The sequence below is a fragment of the Megascapheus bottae genome, chromosome 4, assembly GCF_031878675.1.
Source record: "Megascapheus bottae isolate mThoBot1 chromosome 4, mThoBot2.hap1, whole genome shotgun sequence".
Lineage (NCBI taxonomy): Eukaryota > Metazoa > Chordata > Mammalia > Rodentia > Geomyidae > Megascapheus > Megascapheus bottae.
In genome coordinates, this window is record NC_143512.1 from 77105046 (window position 1) to 77125058 (window position 20013).

At 38.7% G+C, this 20013-nt stretch overlaps 1 protein-coding gene across 2 annotated transcripts in view; it reads right to left on the bottom strand.

Moving 5' to 3' along the window:
- Fbxl7 (F-box and leucine rich repeat protein 7) overlaps positions 1-20013 on the bottom strand; it is a 322258-nt gene that overhangs the window by 222834 nt on the left and 79411 nt on the right. For both annotated transcript variants that reach the window (XM_090332112.1, XM_090332113.1), the window contains exon 2: positions 10059-10148. In XM_090332112.1, the coding sequence (XP_090188238.1) occupies positions 10059-10148 (90 nt within the window). The remainder of the gene's footprint in view (positions 1-10058; positions 10149-20013) is intronic.

The window sequence follows — 20013 nt, forward strand, 5'->3', positions numbered from 1 at the left end:
ACCAGAGAACACACTTAATAGGACACATATATGACAAATAAAGAATGGCATGATGTTATAAAGACGTGGTCATGTTCTGTGTGTCTGTGGTCCTAGAACTTCATCTCAACCAACAGCTAGGCACTGTGGTGCATCGGTGTCACCCAAGCTACAGCAGGAAACATAAGTAGGAGGATCATCAACTGGGCAACAATTGAGGCCAAATCTAATTAGAGCAAACAGTGACTAGAGTTAAGGCTCAATCAATGGAGAGCCCATCTAGCAAATCCAAGTTTCTATATTCAAACTCTAGTTTGGCTGAAAAAGAAGTTTTGAAAATAAAAAGCACTCATGTTAAGGATATTAATAAACTATTCACAATAATTGTTATATAAAGGTCCTTAGTGAACATGTGTTAAATGACCTGATACGAATGAGTCCACATTAAAATGTTCAGCACATACCATTACAGGTGTTGCTTTTTCATAAGAAAGCCCAGAGAAGTCAGGAAAGACACAGAAGGACGTCCTATGTGAGAAGGTACAAGATTTCTAGAAGGAATGCTTTTCTACACTCGAAAAGATCCATGTTTCCTAAACCTTTCATTCCATGCAAATGCTTTGTCAAATGCAATGAAGACAAAGAGAAACATGAAAGCAAAAGAAGTGGTAAACAGGGCTGGGGGTGGCTCAGTGGCAGAGTGTTGGCCAAGCAGGTGCAACACTCCAGGAGTAATGTAGATTTGCAGTAAAAGGAGCCAACCTCTGTAGCTCTGCTTTCCCCTGCTGCTCACAGTGCCTAGACTGCCACTGACCGTACCTAATAGAACCGTACGGTTCTATTAGGAGTCACTAGGAAGCTAGCAGTGAGGGTGGAGGTCTTTATCACTTTTTACATCCTCCTGCTCAGTCACACAACAGAAAACATAGGTCAGTTCATCCACAAAGTCTGTCAGTGTCTCCTCTCAACTGACAAGGAAAACCCACTACGTAGTCATGGCCTAGAAGGTTTTGCCTGAACACTCCCTTGCCTTCTACTCTACATTTTCTTTATATCTCAAAACCTCTCTTCTGGGCAGTAAAAGGCATAAAGACCAGATAAGAAAATCTACCTAATCAATCATAGTCGCTTACAAGAACAAAGATGTACCACTTGTCCCATCTATGGGACCAAAATTTCTTGGATGTGATTCCTTTGCCCATATGTACCTTTATTTATGTATTTTATTTTTAATTTTATCTTTAAATAGTTTTACAGAGAACTGCCATTCAACAAAGTAGTAGGTGAATACAATGAACATCGGTTGGTACCCTGCGTCATTTCTAAAGTTTTAAATACACAGGATATAGGGAAAATGCTCTTTTCAACTAAAGAGCTTCTTTCTCCTTATTTGCAAATCAGTCTAACAGCCCTGGGAAATCAGAGACATCCTGAGGAAGTTAGTTTATCATCAGGAAGTTAATCCCTAGTCAGAAGAAGTAAACAGACACATTAACCTGAATTTTAAGGTCAGACTACATCCAGGGCAATAAAGAGCAAGTGTTTTCAACATCAGATTATTTGTCCTCAAGCCTTCACATTTCCTCTTTACCAAGAAGTTGGTTATTTGGTGGAAAATCTTCCAAATGCCCAACAGGCAGATAGTGAGTGCAGAATAAGGGAGTGTTACAAACTGTCTCTGAACTCACGCATGATATGGGAGGTTTGCTTAAAACTAAAGTGAGTAACGATTACTCTGGGATGTTCATGCTATCTAAATCATTAAGAACGCAAATTTACTTTTGAAAATTCTTTTTAAAAAAAATGTGTTTTGTATATGGGCCAGTCCTTGGGCCTGAGCTCTTCTTCTCAAGAGTACAAGAGTAGCACTCTACCATCTGAGCCACAGCTTTACTTCTGTGTTTTAGAGGTTTGGGTTTTTGTTTGTTTATTTATTTGTACAGTTAAAGGCAAGAGTTTCACAGACTTCCCTGCATGGACTGGTTTCAAACTGCAATACTCAGATTTTAGCCTTCTGAGTAGCTAGGATAATAGCATTGAGCTATAAACACCTGGATTACTTTTGAAAAATCATTTAGAAGAAACCAAAGCATGGAGAGAAATTATCCTTTCCATTACCAGTTTGTGACCCATGACTGAATATATCTGTGCACCCCATATAAGTGGCTTAATATATGTATTTGAACTTATACTTCATTCTGTAATAAACTCTCATTGAATTAAGTTGCTGAAATTTTTGCCCCTCCCCCCAAAATTCTTAATAATGATTTAAGCCTTCATTATAGACATACTTAGCTCCAGTTAGATGAACCAGAACATTTATGGCTAAAACATATTATTAATTAGAACTTTTTAGTAAAAAGTACCGACCAGGTGGAAGAAATAAACATAAAGGAAATACATATGAGTGATTTTTTGGACATAGAATTAGAATATAAAGATTGAAATGGTGTTTTAGAATGTTATCTTAGATTTCCACACTGACACATCAGTTGTGTAAAACCTAAAACAATGAGTTTCCATTGCTAAATCTAATGCTGGCATGCACATTTGATTTCTTTATTTAATTGGGCAAACTGAATCCACACTTTGCTCAAATCTCCAGAAGTGTCCAGTGCAGGTTTTTTCAACAGTTACCTAACTGGCAATTAGCAACCTCTTATTAATAATACTATCTTGGTGATAGTGGTTTGCTACTCGAATTTGTAAAATATATTCAATTTCAACAGTTCGTGCCTTGCAAAGCTTTTCATTATAATCCAGACATTTTCAGAGATGGTTCAGTTTAAAGTCTGGTTTCCTTTTTTTGAAGTTTTTTTTTAATATATTTTTATTGTAATTAATAGAAGGGTTACATTATATTCGCCAGGTAGAAGGTGCAATAATTCACATACATTGATACCCTTTCTCATGTCTTGGTCCTCATTTCCCTCCCCCATTTGTTAGGAAATGGAAAGACTTAGAAAATAATCATATTAATTGAAGTAAGCCAGACTCAAAGGAACATAGGCTCAATGGTTTCCCTCATTTGTCATAATCAGTAGAAACCTTGGGCTCTCCTAGCAGAGATTTGCAATAGAACAAAACCTAGATACATAAGGCCATATAATGAGTGATTGTTGTCCTTAATGTACTATGTTATCTCTCATCTCTTTTGCTGTCCTTGGTTATCTTATATTGTTACAGTATCTCACTTTGTTATCTGAGATATTGGATATATTTGTATTTGGTTATTTGAAATTGGATAGGGAAGGGGGAAAAATAAAGTCTGGTTTCTTAAGGCAAAGACAAACCTATGCAGTAACTAGTCATTCCCTTCCTCATATTAAGAAAAGAAGATCCTAATGGAATAGTACTTATTTATAATCTTCTTCCTCTTCTAAAGCTTCACCCCATGTTTCAATTTGGATCAATGTATCTTTACAGCTATTTTAAAAGACATTTCTTCAGTGTCACTTGCCCTTACTATTTTCTTTGCCTTTCTAGGTTACAGGTTTTGTCCCAACTTTCTCTTAAATATCATTGGACATGCTATGAAAACAGTATTTTCCACTTTTGGGCATTTCTAACTAATGAGTAACTGCATGGCTCTATTTGAAAATTAATATCATAAATTGCTAATTAATCCTTTTAGATTATATAGGGTTTAGAATGACTGTCATAACTTCAATATCAACCTCTCACACTGTCTGCTGCAAGGGTAGCCTCAATTTGAACCTCACAGTTCATTATGAAAGCAGCCTGGAACACTGACTTTGTATTCTAGTACTAGGAATTCAAAATTGATTCTTAAGTTGTCTGAGGAAGCATTTCAATGAAAGACAATTAAGAGCTGGCATTAGAAAAGATACTTTTAGTAATTACCTTCAAAACATACTGATGGAATATTATACAAATGATTTAGCATGAAATTCTCAGAGACACGTAGGGCAGGAAAAGGCATTAGTTAGGTGGGTAAATATGATCAAAGTATGATCGGTGTATGTATGGAAAAGAAACTGTGAATCAATGGATAGAAATAGTAAACATGCTTTAAAAATTATAACAAAGAAATTCTCAGTAGACCTGCATGACAATTATAGGAAAGGCACTGAGAATAGGTCATAGAAATCAAGGCTAACGGGCATCTTTGTCACTAACCAATTTCTGTGACTTAGGGCCATAACAATCCTGAGTTCCATTTTTGTCTTTCAAAAAAAAAATCACTACCTATGTCTCAGAACATATGAGATAATGACATTAGGGTAAACGCAATAATGCTTATGAAAGTACTACCAAAGGTTTAGAATGTGTGTTAAATCTGCTTGGCAGTTTAAAAAGCTAAAGACTTATTGGGGAACAAAACCCATCTTAAGGGGAACGAATCATTTATACCTTTATGAGTGATTCATGTAAACTGTGTCTGGAAAGAAGAATCGAGAAGTAGAAAGAAGACAACATGAAAAACACAAAGTGAATACCAGAAAAGCCACATGTTTGAGCATTTTCAAAATAACTCTGTTTAAGTACTGGTCTATAGTACTGTCAGCTCTAGTACTGATAAACTGGGAACTTTAGGATCCATGAAATATATATCAGTAAAAAATATTCACAAATCAACTCATTTTACATGCCCCTAATGAGAGATTTAAACATCTAAACTTTTTCCAAGAATTAAACATGCAATTTTGCACTGCGATATGAAGTAAGTCAATGAATACACTATTGAGAAATATCAGGCTGGCTCAAAGACAGTGTAAAATGAATGGATTAGATCAGTTCAGGAAACTGTCAAGGCTTTTTGATTCTCTGAATTCCTGTGACTCCATAGCTGCCTGGTTAGCTAGCCTATGTTTAGAAACCAGCCCTCACATCCATAACTTGTGCTGTCACATGCCAATATCTGAACTTGAATATCTTTAAAGCATAGCTGGGTGATGCCAACACTTCATCAGCCAATTAAGTTTGACCTAGGAAGTAAATGTTCCAGAGGGAAGGTGGAGCTGTTGAGATATCACACTTAAAGGTACTTCCTGCTATCTCTTTGTCCTGTGAAAGGAAGTCAAAGCCCAGATTGCTGTTTCTAAGAGTGTCCTCCTGTTCTAGTCTGATGCAACAGAGTCTGCAACTGATTCACTCCACACTGGTGGTGTTCTCCTCCACTAGCATGCATTAAATGTGACCTTTACTGCTGAAGGTCAATGGGAATTCTTTGCAGAACACCCCAAGGATTCAAAAAAAGACTAAAACAATGTGGAGGAGAAAGAATAGCAACACAACTGGAAAGAATTACACTGTGTCTTACAATGTTGGAATGCAGGTTGTGCTGAGAGGGAAAAAAATCTGAAGATTTCACAAAGAAATGGAAACCGTCCAGCTCTCTACACAGACCCCAAATCCCCTATGGTGTCAAGAAATCAGAGACTTAAACTGTCACAAGAAATACAATGGGTTGTAAAGAAATCCTATACAACTTATCAGAGAGAAAGAGACTTGCTGAATACCAATTCCTTAAAAGGGTTGTGGCATTAGAGTTGTAAAAACAAGATGCACAAACTTTTCTGTGAGACTTTGGAACAGAATGTTAGTCACAGGTGCCATTCTCAGAGGGAAAATTTATCAGTTTTTTTCCTCCTCAACACTGAAAATCCCAACACTACTTCAAAGTGTTGCAACCCGCTAGTACAGGTATGATATATTATCCTTCAGAATATACATCTATTTTTTAAGTAAACACCATTCAGACCTTTAAGCTGTGGATTCTAATATGTTCTTTCCAGACACTATAAAATAGAGGTGAAAAACCAGGACAGGATAGAGGGGCTAAAGAAATTCACCTTAATTCACCAGAAATCCATGGTGAAATCAGCTTCCACTCTGCTGGTGCTTTCTTGGCATCAAACATAGTTCTTGAAAACAGTGCAAAGGACTCAGAGGTGCACTTTTACCTGCACTCTGATATAGTCATCATAAAAAGGCAGAGATCAATTTGACACAGGGGCTCATGCCTTTAATCCTAGCTACTCAGGAATCTGAGAAGTAAGGATCACAGTTCAAAGCTGGACTGGGCAGGAAAGTCCGTAAGACTCTTATATCCAATTAACTACTTAAAAAAAGAACCTCAGAAGTGAAGTGGTGGCTCAACATAGTAGAGCCTAAAGATTCTGGGATACCACATATACCCTGAGTTCAAGCCCCAGAACCAGTACAGGGAGGGAAAAAATTATGTCAGGGATTACTTTGCCCCCCCCACACACACACCAGGGTATTATCCTTAACTTGGGTGTTAAAACACCTACAATCCAAGCTGAAGGCAGACACAGAGCTTATAATCTTAGCTGGGTTGCAGGGAAAGATAGGCTCCTGGGTCAAAACCAGCCTGGGCAAAGAAAAGTTCACAAATTCCTATCGTAACAGAAGAGTCTGGGTACGTGCATACACCAGTCATCTTATCTATAAAAGAAGCATAAATCATAAAGAAGTGACCATGGTTTAGGCCAACCCAAGCCAAACTGGGCAGAAGCAAAACATGAGTAGAGCAAAAAATAACTAGGGCATGGCCCAAGAAATAGAACATCTAACTAGCAAGCACAAAGTTCTGAGTTCAATCCTCAGTAGCGCTAAAACCAAAGGAACACACATTTGAACAAAAAAATTGGGGACTATCAGGAAAATTTAAGAAGAAAACCTAAGAGTCAGTAATCTCCTGTGACTTTCAGAACTTCATGGGAGAAATCGCAACATATGGATAAACTCTCAGCAGGCACCATACACCAGAGCAGATTACAAAATTACCAATCTAGTGATAAAAATGTGATTTAAACCCATAAGAAAATGGCTTTTCTGTTGAGACAGGATCTCAGTGCATAGTTAATGTCACCCTATACACTATAATTCTCATGTTTCAGGATCTCAACTACTGGAATTAAAATTTAACCTGTGTCTACTAGGATGGCTGTGTTACAAGACTGCTGTGAGATTTTTTTATAAATTTAATTCTATTGTCAGGTGATATACAGAGGGTCAACTGTTGCATACCTAAGGCAAGAACAGATTTGTTCTTGCACATTGTTACTCCCTCCCACATTTTCCATACATCTTCATTTGTGATTCCAAAACCAAACCTACCAAGTACCAAAGGTTTATCTAGTAAGAAAAAGCACTGGGTAAAGTCACTCAATGAGGATGGGGATAAATCTTTTAGTCACTCACCCACAGAGGAGACTGTATGGAGATAACACTGTGTGGAGATACCACTGCATGGAGACACCACTGCATAGAGATACCAGTGAGTAGAGATAGCACTTCCTGGAGATACTACTGCATGGAGACACCATTTAATGGAGAAAAAGACATGGCTATATACTTCATCTGGAAAACCAGCCTAGAAAAATCACCTGCTCAGCAAATCACCCTGAAACACACACTGGTAAATTAGACTGACTCCAAAGTGGCTTCTTAATAATTAACATATTCATTGATTCAATATCTACAACAACCTGGATTCATTTTTAAGACTAGCCAAGGTTAATCCATCCTTTTTAAATATTACTGCTGTAAGGGAATGGATGGTCTCTTTCAGGGGACTAAGGCTCTTCCTCTGAAGTGAGATCAGGAAAGAAATGCCACACTACTTTATGAATATCCAGTTTGTAAACATTTGGTTTCATATGAACATCACAATTTCCTGATTTGCTTTTCTACTTCTTCCCTCAGGATGACAGGAAATATGTCAGGGCAAAATGTGTCAAGCATTGGCAGATCTTCACCTACTTCCAAATAAAAAAGGCAAAAAAAAGAAAGCTTAAAGTTCCCAGGTAGTTCATTTTGAAGCATAAAAGGCATACATATGTACAATTATATATAAACATACAGGGTCATTTGCATATATTCACAAACAGGTTAACTAATATAGGGTATACTCAGGGGAGGATTCTCTGGTGCAATTCCTTTGAACAATTACCAGTTTAACAAAATGAATACTGGAAACTGGAACATGTGTTGTCAGGAGTAGGTGAGGTCAAGGGGAGGGGGTAGACACTGGAAGAGGTGGAAAATGAAGTGATAATATTCAATATATTTATGTGAAAATGGAACTAGGAAAATGGAAGAGAGGGATAGGGGCTGGAGAGATGGGGGAGAAATGATGAAAGAAAGCACATTGAAAGCATTGTGCTCACAAACTGATATATTGAACTTTAACCCCTTTTTACAACTTCTTAAAGACAAATTTCAAAAATTAACTAAATAAAAATAAACTTTACTTTCATTTTATTCATTTTTTTGTGGGCTATAGCGCTTACACTCGGTCTTGGCACTGTCCCTGAGCTCTTCAACTCAAGGCTACTGCCCTACACTGAATCAAGCCCCATTTCTCGTTTTCTAGAGGTTAATTGGAAATAAGAGTCTCAGGTTCTTTTGTGCCTGGGCTGGTTTTGAACCTTGATCCTCAGATTTCAGCCTCCTGACTAGCTAGGATTACAGGCGTCAGCAACCACAGCCAGCACTATTACGTTTATTTTTATGCAGTTATTGGCGGTCCTGGTGCTTAAATTCAGTGCCTGGGTATTGTCCCTGAGCTTTTGTGCTCAAGGCTAGTCCTCTATGACTTTAAGCCACAGTGCCATTTCTGGTTTTCTAGTAGCTAATTAGAGATAAGACTCTCACAGACTTTCTTTCTTGGGCTGGCTCTGAACCAAGATCCTCAAATCTTAGCCTAGTGAGTAGATAGAACTACAAGCATGAGTCACTAATGCCCAGCAAGCTTTATTTTTAAATGCATGAAATCCCATAGTTCTTTCCTCCAACAATTGCACAAAGCTCATATAGAACTGTATTTCTGTTTTTGCAAAGGAGGAAAAAGAAAGAAAGAAAATTTAAATAAAAGGATCAAATATCTAACCTTCACTAACCAGATTTGCACATTACATTAACTGAATTTTAACAGTGGTCTGATGTCCATATTTATCTTACCAGGCAGATGATGAAAATGTATTGCTCTCTGGTATCTTCCTTTGTTGAGGAGGAAACACCAACCTGCCTGCCTCAAGTGTCATGTCGGTGACATACAAGAAATAATGCCACTGCTTGATAGACAAGTGTGACCCATCTGTAAGAGCTACTTATATGTTGGTCTGGGGACAATTATCATACAAAAGGTAGCTTTGGGCTATCTAAAACCAGTCAAAACTATGTAGAGAAACTCTCCCAGCAGGGGTAAGCCTTCACCACGAATATATGTATTATTATACATACAGAGAAACCACAGAACTCCACAGGCCATCTTTATTCCACAAGTATGCTTCCAAATCTGAGGAGCAGCAGATAGTAAGGCTCAGAAACAAAACCTAGAATTTTCTTTCCACAATATCCTATGCATATGAGGAAAGGAAACCCTATACAATGCCATGAAAATCTGCTGAAAAGCTTCAAAACAAGTGCAAATGACACTAAAATGTATTCTGGACCTTCATTGCACACCTCATTTAGGAAGAATACTTTCATCATGATTAAGAAGAAAAGAAAATCATTGGTGCAATTTAATATCAACTTTCCCCAAAATAGCTACCAGAGAAACACTCAATCCAAAAGAATGGAGATTTTCTATCTACTAGAGAGAAGATGAATTCCAACATTTGTTTATATAAATAGGTCAAATTCTTTATCAAGAATACCAACCAGACCAATCTCTATATCAAAAGGATGCTTTTCAACTCTTCTTTAAATAACCAAGTAAATCTCATTTGCTAATAGCAATGACAGAACTTCCAGTGTTCTAGCATGTGGTTCTATAACCACATTCACCATATGAAAAACAGTATGCATTATCAGAAAGCTCCCCTCAAGTCAGCCTATCACATCTTCATAAAGGAACTGCATCTGCCTTAAAATCCAGACACACAAATCCCATTACATCTACTTTAATGCACAGGAATAACAGAGCAACTGAAAAGAAACATAGCAAATCCTTTGCCTTCTCCTTTTCAATCATCTCACATGCTCCTCCTCACTAGAAGAGAATTAAAACTCCTAGATTTTCTTTGCCTTCCCCAAATCACCAACCTTGGGAAAGAAGGAGATAATAAAAACCAGATGCCTACCTTCACTGGTAGCCACATTCTTCGGGGCTTTGGTTGGCGTGTGATCTGTACTTGAACTTATGTCGGATGAGATGCTTGAGCTGCCTTTGCCTGGAGAAAACAGAAAGGAGTGGGTTTGGAGGGTTGTAATTTCAGAATTGGTCCATGTCTTCCACACAGGCCCACACAAACCTACATCATTTGTTTTTGAGAAAGGAGCTACTATATCAAGAATGAACTTTATTAAAGGCTTTTGCTTTATGTAATAAATACCTTTGGGGAACTATCTGAGCCAAATTAAAGCAGAACTACAGCCCCTTTATAATAGGTCTTGACTATAAACTCAGATAAGATTATCAAACATGGTCAGTTATGATCACATAATCTTACTTTGGCATTCATGTGAATAAGAAAGTATGTGTGGGGAACACAACTATAGCATTAGTTTTTATTTGCAACTATAAAACATACATTTCTCAGTAAAAAGAAACAAGTAAGTCTAAGAAGGAGGCATTATCTGGGGAGAAGGACCTTGCTGTTTTACATAGATGTACAGCCTAAAAACAAATGCTATGTTTTAATGGGTCCTTTAAAAGCTACAGTTCAATTTTCTAAGGCAAGATTTCTCAACTGGGATGACTGCTCCGTCCAAGGGGGCATTTGGCAATGGCTGGCTCGGTGTTGCTTGTCACAACTGGGACAAGGACACTACTGGCCATCTGCTTGGTAGTGGCAAATGATACAGTTCATCTTAGAACGCAAAGCACAGTTCATCATGAGAAAAGAAAGAGCCAGCTCAAATACAATTAACCTAAAATGAGGGGTCTGGTCTTAGTTCCAACCTTCAAGGCAGGGATGAGTTTGTCCAACTCTAGTTTTTAATATAATCACTATATAATCATACACATCAAAAGTGATAAAAGTTCTCCAAATGCCACAGAAAAGACCTCCCTGTGTGAAACACATTATTACATTATCTCTTTCTGTCTTTATATGGAAAGAACTTGTAATTTGCCTTGAACCAATACAATGTAGAAAAGGTGAGAGGGATTTGGCAGGTGTAATTGAAATTTTTAAGATATATATATATATATATCACATTTATATCACATTTTCTTGATCTATTCATCTACGGAGAGGCAACTGGGTTGATTCCATATCTTAGCTATGATAAGTAATGCTGTGATATGCTTCCATCAGAAAGAATGATATTGGCCAATTTGTAAGGAAATGGAAAGCCTTGGAAAAATTATATTAAGTGCAGTAAGCCAGACCCAAAGAAACCTAGCCTGCATGGATTCTCTCATTTGTAGTAAATAAGACTATATCTAGGATATTCTTGGCAGAGGATCACAATAGCTCAATAGCTGTGCGCATATACAATGATGCTTATCGAAATGAACTCCAAGAAATGGAAACAAGAGGATATTTTTAGTGTACCGTTTGCAGTCAGTTTTTTTCTTTTTTCCTCCTTTCGCTTATTCCCTATTGTCATTGTTTTTTATTTCTGTGTTTTGTATGTAAGTTTATCTGAAGGGGACTCACAGAAACAGAGGGACAAAGTTGGAAATGAATTTACAACTTGACAGGGAGGGGAGGAGGGATGTGGGAGAAAATGAGGGGGGGGTAACACTGTTCAGAAGAAATGTACTCATTACCTTAACTGCTTAATGGTATCTCCTCTGTACATCACCTTTAAAATAATTTTAGTTAAAGAAGCAATTGTAATTAATCCAAAAGGAGATTTCCCTAGGTGGTCATGTCCTAATTAGGCAAATGGATTTGACCGTGTCTGGAGAAGAAATATCCTTGAAGCCCAAACACCATATGGACTCGCTATTGGTGGAAAGGCATGAGTCCGCTTATCAACTGTGGGTGCTGGAAAGGGGACCCAAGAACTAGAAGAAAAAAGGAAGAGGAAGGAGAGGGGGGAAAGGGAATGGGAGAAGGAAGGAGAAGGGAAAAAGAGGAGGAAAGAGAGGGAACAAGGAGAGGGACAGGGAAGGAGAAGAGGAAGGGGAGGGAAGAGAAAGTAGAAAGGGAACAGCCTTGGCCCATGCTTTATTACAGCTTTTTGACACCCTGAACAAAAGACACAGTAAATCCATGCCCAGAATTACAACCCAAAGAAACTGTTATCATAAATGTACCTCAGCATGCTGCTCAGTTGTGGAAATTGTATGCACCAAAAGAAAATTATTGCCATCACCAAGTTATTATATCAGAAATTAATTCTTTCCATCCATATATTTAGAACAAAACTCTGACATTCAACTAAGAAATGGTTGGCCACTAGTATCCCTTGCCCAATGGTAAGTCCAACTGATTGAATGTTTATGTTCCTCAAATTCATATGCTTTAAGGGCTTTGGGAGACAATTAATTCATGAAAGTAGAGCCCTCAACCATGGAATAAGTGCCTGTAGAAGCAGTCCCTGGCCTCTTCAGCCAGGCAAGGACACAAGAAGCAGCTGTGCGTGAACCAGAAAGCAGGTCTCTGGCAAGCCTGCACTGTTCTGGATCCTGGACCTTGGACTTATCAACTCCCAGAACCTTGACAAATAAGTTTCTGTTGTATATGAGTTACTCGGTTTATAAAAGTTGGACAGAGCAGTTTATAAAGACAAAGACAGGCTGGGCACAGTGGCTCACACCTGTAATCCTAGCTACTCAGGAGGCTGAGACCTGAGGATCAAGGTTCAAAGCCAGCCCAGGCACAAAAGGACCTGAGACTCTCATCTCCAATTAATCTCAAGAAAACAGGGAAGTGGGGCTTTGCTCAAGGGTACCACAGTAGCCTTCAGTTGAAGACCTCAGGGACAGTGCCTAGGCCCAGGGGTAGGCGGGTAGCCTTGAGCTGAAGAGCTCAGGAACAGCAACCAGGCCCAGTTCAAGCCTCATGACCCACAAGAAAAAAAGACAAAGACAAACACAGTACATGAGTCCACCAGTTGAATGTACTAACTTTAAAGACTAAATTCATACAAAGTAGAAAAACATGAACTAAAGAGCTTCAGGATTCTGCTTTCTCAGGTTGAATGTCATGGAACAATTCACTCTGGAGAAACATCATCTGAAGAGGGGAAACCAATAGCTGATGTTTTTCTTCTCCCATTGCTCTAATTCACTGTGACTTTGAGCTCTGTGACAGTGCATTATTTACATTGCTTCTGCCTATTTACAACCCCCTCTCCACTGATTACAATGGTGCTTGGTGTGCAGTTAGCCAACCTCTGTCACCTGAAACTGGTCACCGTTATCTTCCGTGGTCCACCATTGGAGATAGACAGACACAACACATGGGGTTCTGAGCTAGATGTGTCTCATGCTAGTCTCAGACTGCAATTTATCCTCCCTTGTTTTCATCATGCTCAGAGTCCACATCTGGCAGGGAAGGCAGATGGCGTAATTCCTAATGGTTCACATAGCTGCTGATTCCATGAGGCCATTACTCTTCTAAGCCAGGTAATGAAAATACTTCCCACCCCCCTGTCCCAACAAAAAGAAAAAAATTATTGAGCATCACCAATATACAGACTTAAATTATTATAATTATATTACTGCTTGGTGATATACAAATGGAGCACTATAAATTCATTCCATGTGCTCTATTTCTGATTCAACCAGAAAACCAAAACAAAATAAGAAACCAGGCACAAGGCAGTAAAACCCATAACATTCAAATTAGCAGACTAATTTAACGTGATAGATGATGTTATTTTACTGAGATTAACTTGTTTTTCAAACTTGAATGCAATACTGGCTGCTAAAGCCAATGTTCTCTTGGTTTTGGCAAGCCTGTCCTAAGCTGGGCTACAGAGAAACCCAACCTACCCATCCCTTTCCTCTACTGCTATGCAGGACTACTTCTGTTACAGCTAGGTGACACATCAAGCAGAGCTCACTTAGTCTTATTGTATCATTACCCTCTTTAAGTTTACTCTTTTCTTCTTCCATATTAGCCCAGAACCACTGATACAGACTCCTTCCTTAGAAGACAAGAACCTTAGACATGGAAATCTTATGCCAGGGCTCTGTTATAAGAAAAAGTACTATACAATTAATATATGTTATAAATGTTCATTAAAGCATAGTGACTGCATATATTGATTGGTTAATTTGGTATTTGAATACATGTATGAATGAGTAATCATAGGTTGGGGTAACTAGATAGCTATCACTTTGTACATTTGTGTGTGTGAGTGTGAGTGTGTGTGTGTGTGTGTGTGTGTGTGTGTGTGTGTGTGTGTGTATTGAAACCGGTCATTTTAATATTATCACCAAAAACCACAAAATAATCCTAGGCTAAGATAAGGAAGATCACCATTTCAGGCCAGTCTTGGCAAACTGACCTCTCCCGAGACAGTCTCTGGGTGCAATGGAGTGTGCCTGTCATCCCAGCTGCTTTGAGGAAGCTAAAATAGGAGGACTGAAGTCTAGGCACATCTCCAGGCAAAAAGTGAGACTATCCCAATAGAGCGAGTGCACAATAAAAAAGAGATGAAGGCACAGACCGTGATAGAGTGCCTGTCAGGCAAGCATGAGGTCCTAAGGTTCAAATTACTACAAAATAAGCATATATGTAAACAGATTTTTGTTGAATTCAAAGCACAAAAGAAAACAACAAATTAACAATTTCCCAAGGAATTTTTCAATCACATCTGAGAACATGTATGCATATCCTTCAACAAGCCACAAGTTCCAAAGTAAGAAATGTTGGTCTATTGTGCACAGATTAAAGTTGTGGGACTGGGATGTGGCTCAACTGGTAGAGTGACAGGCTAGATAGCTCCAGGCCCTGAGTTTAAAACCCAATACCATCACCACCCAAAACAAACAAAAAAGAAAAACAGTTTAAAGTTGAGGGTGCGATAGCATTGATGGTGTTCCTTGGTTAACACTAATTGGGTTATGTACACTAATACTTTGTAAATATTAGTAAATATTCACTTTTAATTGTATATTTCTGAATCTTTTCTCATTATTACCTCCCAAGAAAGGTTGTTAGGTTTTTTTTCTTTCTTTTTCTTCCCTAATGCTCACCAGCTCTGGTAATATTTGCTGTGGTTTTCTCAGCTTTATGTCTGAGGGTAAGAGTTAGCTTTTCGACCCCTCAAACACCAATTTCTGTCCCCTAGATGGCAATGTTATCGTCACTGAGTGTGTGACCTTGAATAACTAAAAACATTCAATACACAGCCTAACATTAAGATAAGGTAAAGGGTTGTTTGGAGGGGTTGATGAGACTGTTTAAAGGGATGACACTGACTAAGATGCACTGTAATTAAGAACTGCTTCACTGAATGGCAACTCCTTTGTATAACTACTCAAAGATAATAAAAAGTATTGTCTAAAAAGAACAAAGTAGCATAAAGATGAGTAGAGTAGATATATGTTGTATGAGGTAATTGTATTTTCTAAAGTTACCCAATACTGAATTAGTGAATATTGAATCATTTCTTGAAAACAAATACCTCTGGACACATTTTCTTCACAAATCAATACACAGCCTTGTGTTTATGCGTGTTTCTGTTGAAAGACATCCTACTTGAACATGTGAACAGTTTGATTAACATTAAACTCAAGGCCAACAGCACAGAAACTCATGTCTAAATGTAGTGTCTAACATGTACAAGGAATATCACAACTTCATTGTTTCTAGGAACACTAGTTGGCAGTTTTCTTCTTTCTTTCTTTCTTTCTTTCTTTCTTTCTTTCTTTCTTTCTTTCTTTCTTTCTTTCTTTCTTTCTTTTTTTGTCTGTCGTGGGACTTGAACTCTGGGCCTGGGTGCTGTTGCTAAGCTCTTCAGCTCAAAGCTAGTGCTCTACCACTTGAGCCCACAGAACCACTTCCTGTTTTCTGGGGGTTAATTGTGGACAACAGTCTCAAGTCTTATTGTGCCTAGGCTGGCTGAGAACTGTGATCCTTAGATCTCAGCTTCCTGAGTGGCTAGGATTACAGGTGTGAGTCACCGGCTTTTGGCTAATCAGCATTTCAATACCACTACTGGACCCTGTAAAACAGTGGAATCACTAGTAAAAAGTGCAAGATGAAAATATAGTATATGTGTATGTGAATATATATATATATTTGTATATGTATATACAAAACCTGTCTATATATACAAATGATTGTATATATACACACGCATACATACATATACATGGCACTAAATAGATCACAAAAATCCCACTGTGTGGTATGAGTGCTGAAACCTGAGTCTTAGGGACACTTGGGCAATCTAGGTCCAAATGAGGACAAGTGAACCGATAATTTAGTATTGAACAAAAATAACCATCAAAGCAAGAGAAACCTAATCCACTGAGGGTTACTATTATCTACAAAGTGATTAGGCTATATCCATTTAATTCCCAGTCCCACTGCGGAGAATTCCATCAATAGATCAATCATCTTAGTCACTTGGTACACACTGTGAAACCTGGGATATTAGCGGAATGTACTGATTTTTTTATTCCCAAGTTTTCACCTCTCTTCCCTCATCTGTGCATGTCCCATAAGTGTCACAAGTATTAATTTACAAGATGACATGCAAACTTGAGCAAGTAGGGAAAATTTGAGAATTTGAAGACTGATCAGACACAATCAGATTGATCAGCAATGTGGTCCTGCAGTTTGTAACTAGTTTTCGGGAGCAGCTAGGATCTGAAGTCAAGAAGCCTGAGTTTCAAACAAAAAAAAGTTCACTAGACACCAACTCCAAAACAACCAGCATAGAGGCATAGCTGAAGTGGCGACAACCATTCCAGTAAGCATGAGTCCTGAATTCAAGCCTCAGTATGGCAAAAAAAAAAAAAAGCCCTACATCTACTATTTTCTGGTCTTAAGCAAATTAGTTAAACTCTCTCCATTTTAGTTTCTTTAAGTTTCTTGGCTTGAAAGGGTGAGGGTACATTTTAGGATCATATAGATGCCTCAGAAATACTCAGTATCTTACAGGCACATTGTCTGGACATTATTAATACTTTTACGTTGCTTCTGGAAGCACACACATCTCCATGGAGTGTTCAAGAGGAAAAGGAATAGCGGGAGGGGTTTCCTTGAGAAGAAATGCCCAGAAAGAACTTACAGGGTACCATATTTTCTCCATGATTGAAGATAGAACTTTATTAAGAGGGATTTATAAACATATTCTAATGTAAAAGTAGTGTTCTCCTCTTCTTTATTCCCTTATTTTGCAAGCTCTACTACTTAAAAAACAGATTATCAAGATTTCCTTTATGATCTATAATTAACATAAGTGTGCCATAAAGAAAAGCTAATAGAAAACCAAAGTAAATCCAGAGACTCCTTGTTTTTAACTTTCTTAAGAGGGAGGCCCAGAAATTTCGGACTAAATTGATTTATGAATTCCTGCATGACAGGGATTAGAGCTGCAGACTTCTAACGTGAAATCCACAAGCAAGTATGTGCACGCACAGTGGTGACCTCACCCCACGTTTCCTGTTCTCTCCAATACCGTGTTTTCAAGCTGCTGCTGGCGGACCCAAAGAACCTGATTTTATATGAAACGTCCACATTAAACACGCACAGGAAAAGAAAGAGATTGTTCTCAATACCACAGAATTAGATCAGGGAAGCACTGGGTAAATTGACTTCACTGTCATTTTTCCTGATTGTTATCTTCAGATACTTGACTCCTTTGATCCCAAGTTTAAAAAATCTCTACATACAGAGTTATATCAGTTATCTCAAAGAACTATTCAGTTTAATACATACTAGTTTATGGAATGAAACTAAATACATATTGAAAATATGTACTGGGTCATTCAGTCCTGAGGTGAATCATTGAATAGATGGTTCCTGCAGCCTTAGCAGCCTAGATGTAGTACACACAACCTAGAATGACTGTCTTAATGTACATTATGTACACATTGAACCATATAACTTCAGGGTAGCGAGGGAATCGGGGGAATGGGGAAGAAAGATGCAAGGGTTTACAGCAGTCAAGTCGCACTGTACTCATAACCTGACTGATAGAATTGCAACTTCTCTGTACAACTACTTAATAATAATTAAGTAATTAATTTAAAAAAAAGAAAGTATGGTCCATGATCCCTCCCTCTCCCTGGGCCAGTTCTCCAAAAAACCTTACCCCTGGCCCTTTCTAAAAGTGCACATTGTGCAGTGACTCTATCTGTGGTAGGTGCATAATTAAACAACTAATAACTTCCTCATTTTGCTCTAGTTAGACCCCAGGTCCCTCTCTCTGTGTCCCTTGTATCTCTGACTCTTCTCAGTGGTACTTGCTAGCCCTCTTCAATGGTAGTCAAAGTCTGTTAATGTCTCTGTCTCCTTTCTTTTTGTCCACAGTCAGCTTCAGTTCACTGTGACTGACACACATTGGGTGATATCTACTTTTCCTTTCTCTTCTGATTCCCCCAACCCCACCCCTTCTATTGCTTGCTTTATGCTGCAGAAGTCAGAAGCAAAGACTGAGAAGGAAGAAAATGAAACAGAGGGGAACCCTCCAAGACAGGCTTTTTCTCTTGCCCACTACCTGATCTTCAATTTCCCAAACCACCTAAAACAGCCGCAGGGCCGATGGCCTGCACAGACTTCTCCCAGGTCAAAAAATGATACAAGCAGGCTTGAGGCAGCATCTCCAGAGGCCATTCAAAACCCTCAGCCCCAGACACAGAGAGTTCTGGGTTTTCAAGGAATAGAGGATGAGAGTTCTGTGAAGAACTCTATGTTCAATTCAGGAAGGGCTCTGCAACCCAAGTGACAAGTCACAGGGAATCCAGATTCTCCCATGTACCAATGACACAGAGCTGGTACAGAGTAAAAGCATCTGAACACACACCTGCTACCCTGGAGCTGAGCAGCAGAGAATGTGTCCAGGGGCTTCCCTTTGTCCCTATGTGTCTGCTTTCCATGCAGCTGCAGCCTCAAGGGAGAGTGCTGGCAAGATTGACTCATCCCAAAGCCACACAAGCAATGCAAAATCAGCCTGTGAAATATTGCCACCGGTATTAAACACATGACTTAGCAGCAGTAAGATGCCTTTTGTATGCCAAAGATCTATTTGCATATTTACAATGTCATCTGAGGACCAAACAAAATTATCAATACAGCTGAGTACCAGTGTCTCACCCCTGTAATCTGAGCTATTTAGGAGGCTAGGATTTGATGGCCATGGTTTGAAGCCAATTCAGGCACAGAAGTCCATGAGACACTTATCTCCAACTAAACTACCAAGAAAAAGCCATTAGTGGAGCTGTGGCTCAAGTGATAGAACACTAGCCTTGAGCACAAAAGCTCAAGGTCAGTGCGTAAGCCCTTATTTTAAGCCCCAAGACTGGTGCCTATCTGGTGTATGTATGGACACTTAATATCTATTTAAATGTGTTTAAATGAGAGTAAGTGACTGCTAAACCTGATTGGACATTTATTCCTAATGGAGTAGAGCTGGCCCCACTACTCCCTACTACAAAACAATCAAAATGAGCAGAGCATGGAAAACACAGCTTCTGAACTCACCTAGATTCCCAGGGGGACACACTGCACAGCATGTCAGTACTCTCCATTTGTTTCCTAAGGGATCATCATAATACATTACCAACAACTGGATGGTAAACTAGAGAAAGGATATTAACAATATGAAATCAATAGCTATATTATCTCTATGAAATCAATAACTTTGAAGCAAGGCTCCACAGAGTCATACTCTCTTCAGGAGGAATCTATTCTATGTCTCTCTCCTAGTGTTTTATGGTTGCCAGCAATCGGTGGTGATCCCTTGTGTTAGGGAGCTTACTTCCAGCCTCTGTCTCAGTCCTCATCATATGGCGGTATACTGTCTTCCCTCAGTTTGGCCCTGGTGTCTCTTCTAATAAGGGAACCAGTTGTGTTGAGTTAGGGACCCTCCTACTCAGTCTCCCTCATCTCAACTAACTACATTTGCAACAAACTTATTTCCAAATAAGGTCATATTCTGATGCTCCAGGAAGGCTAC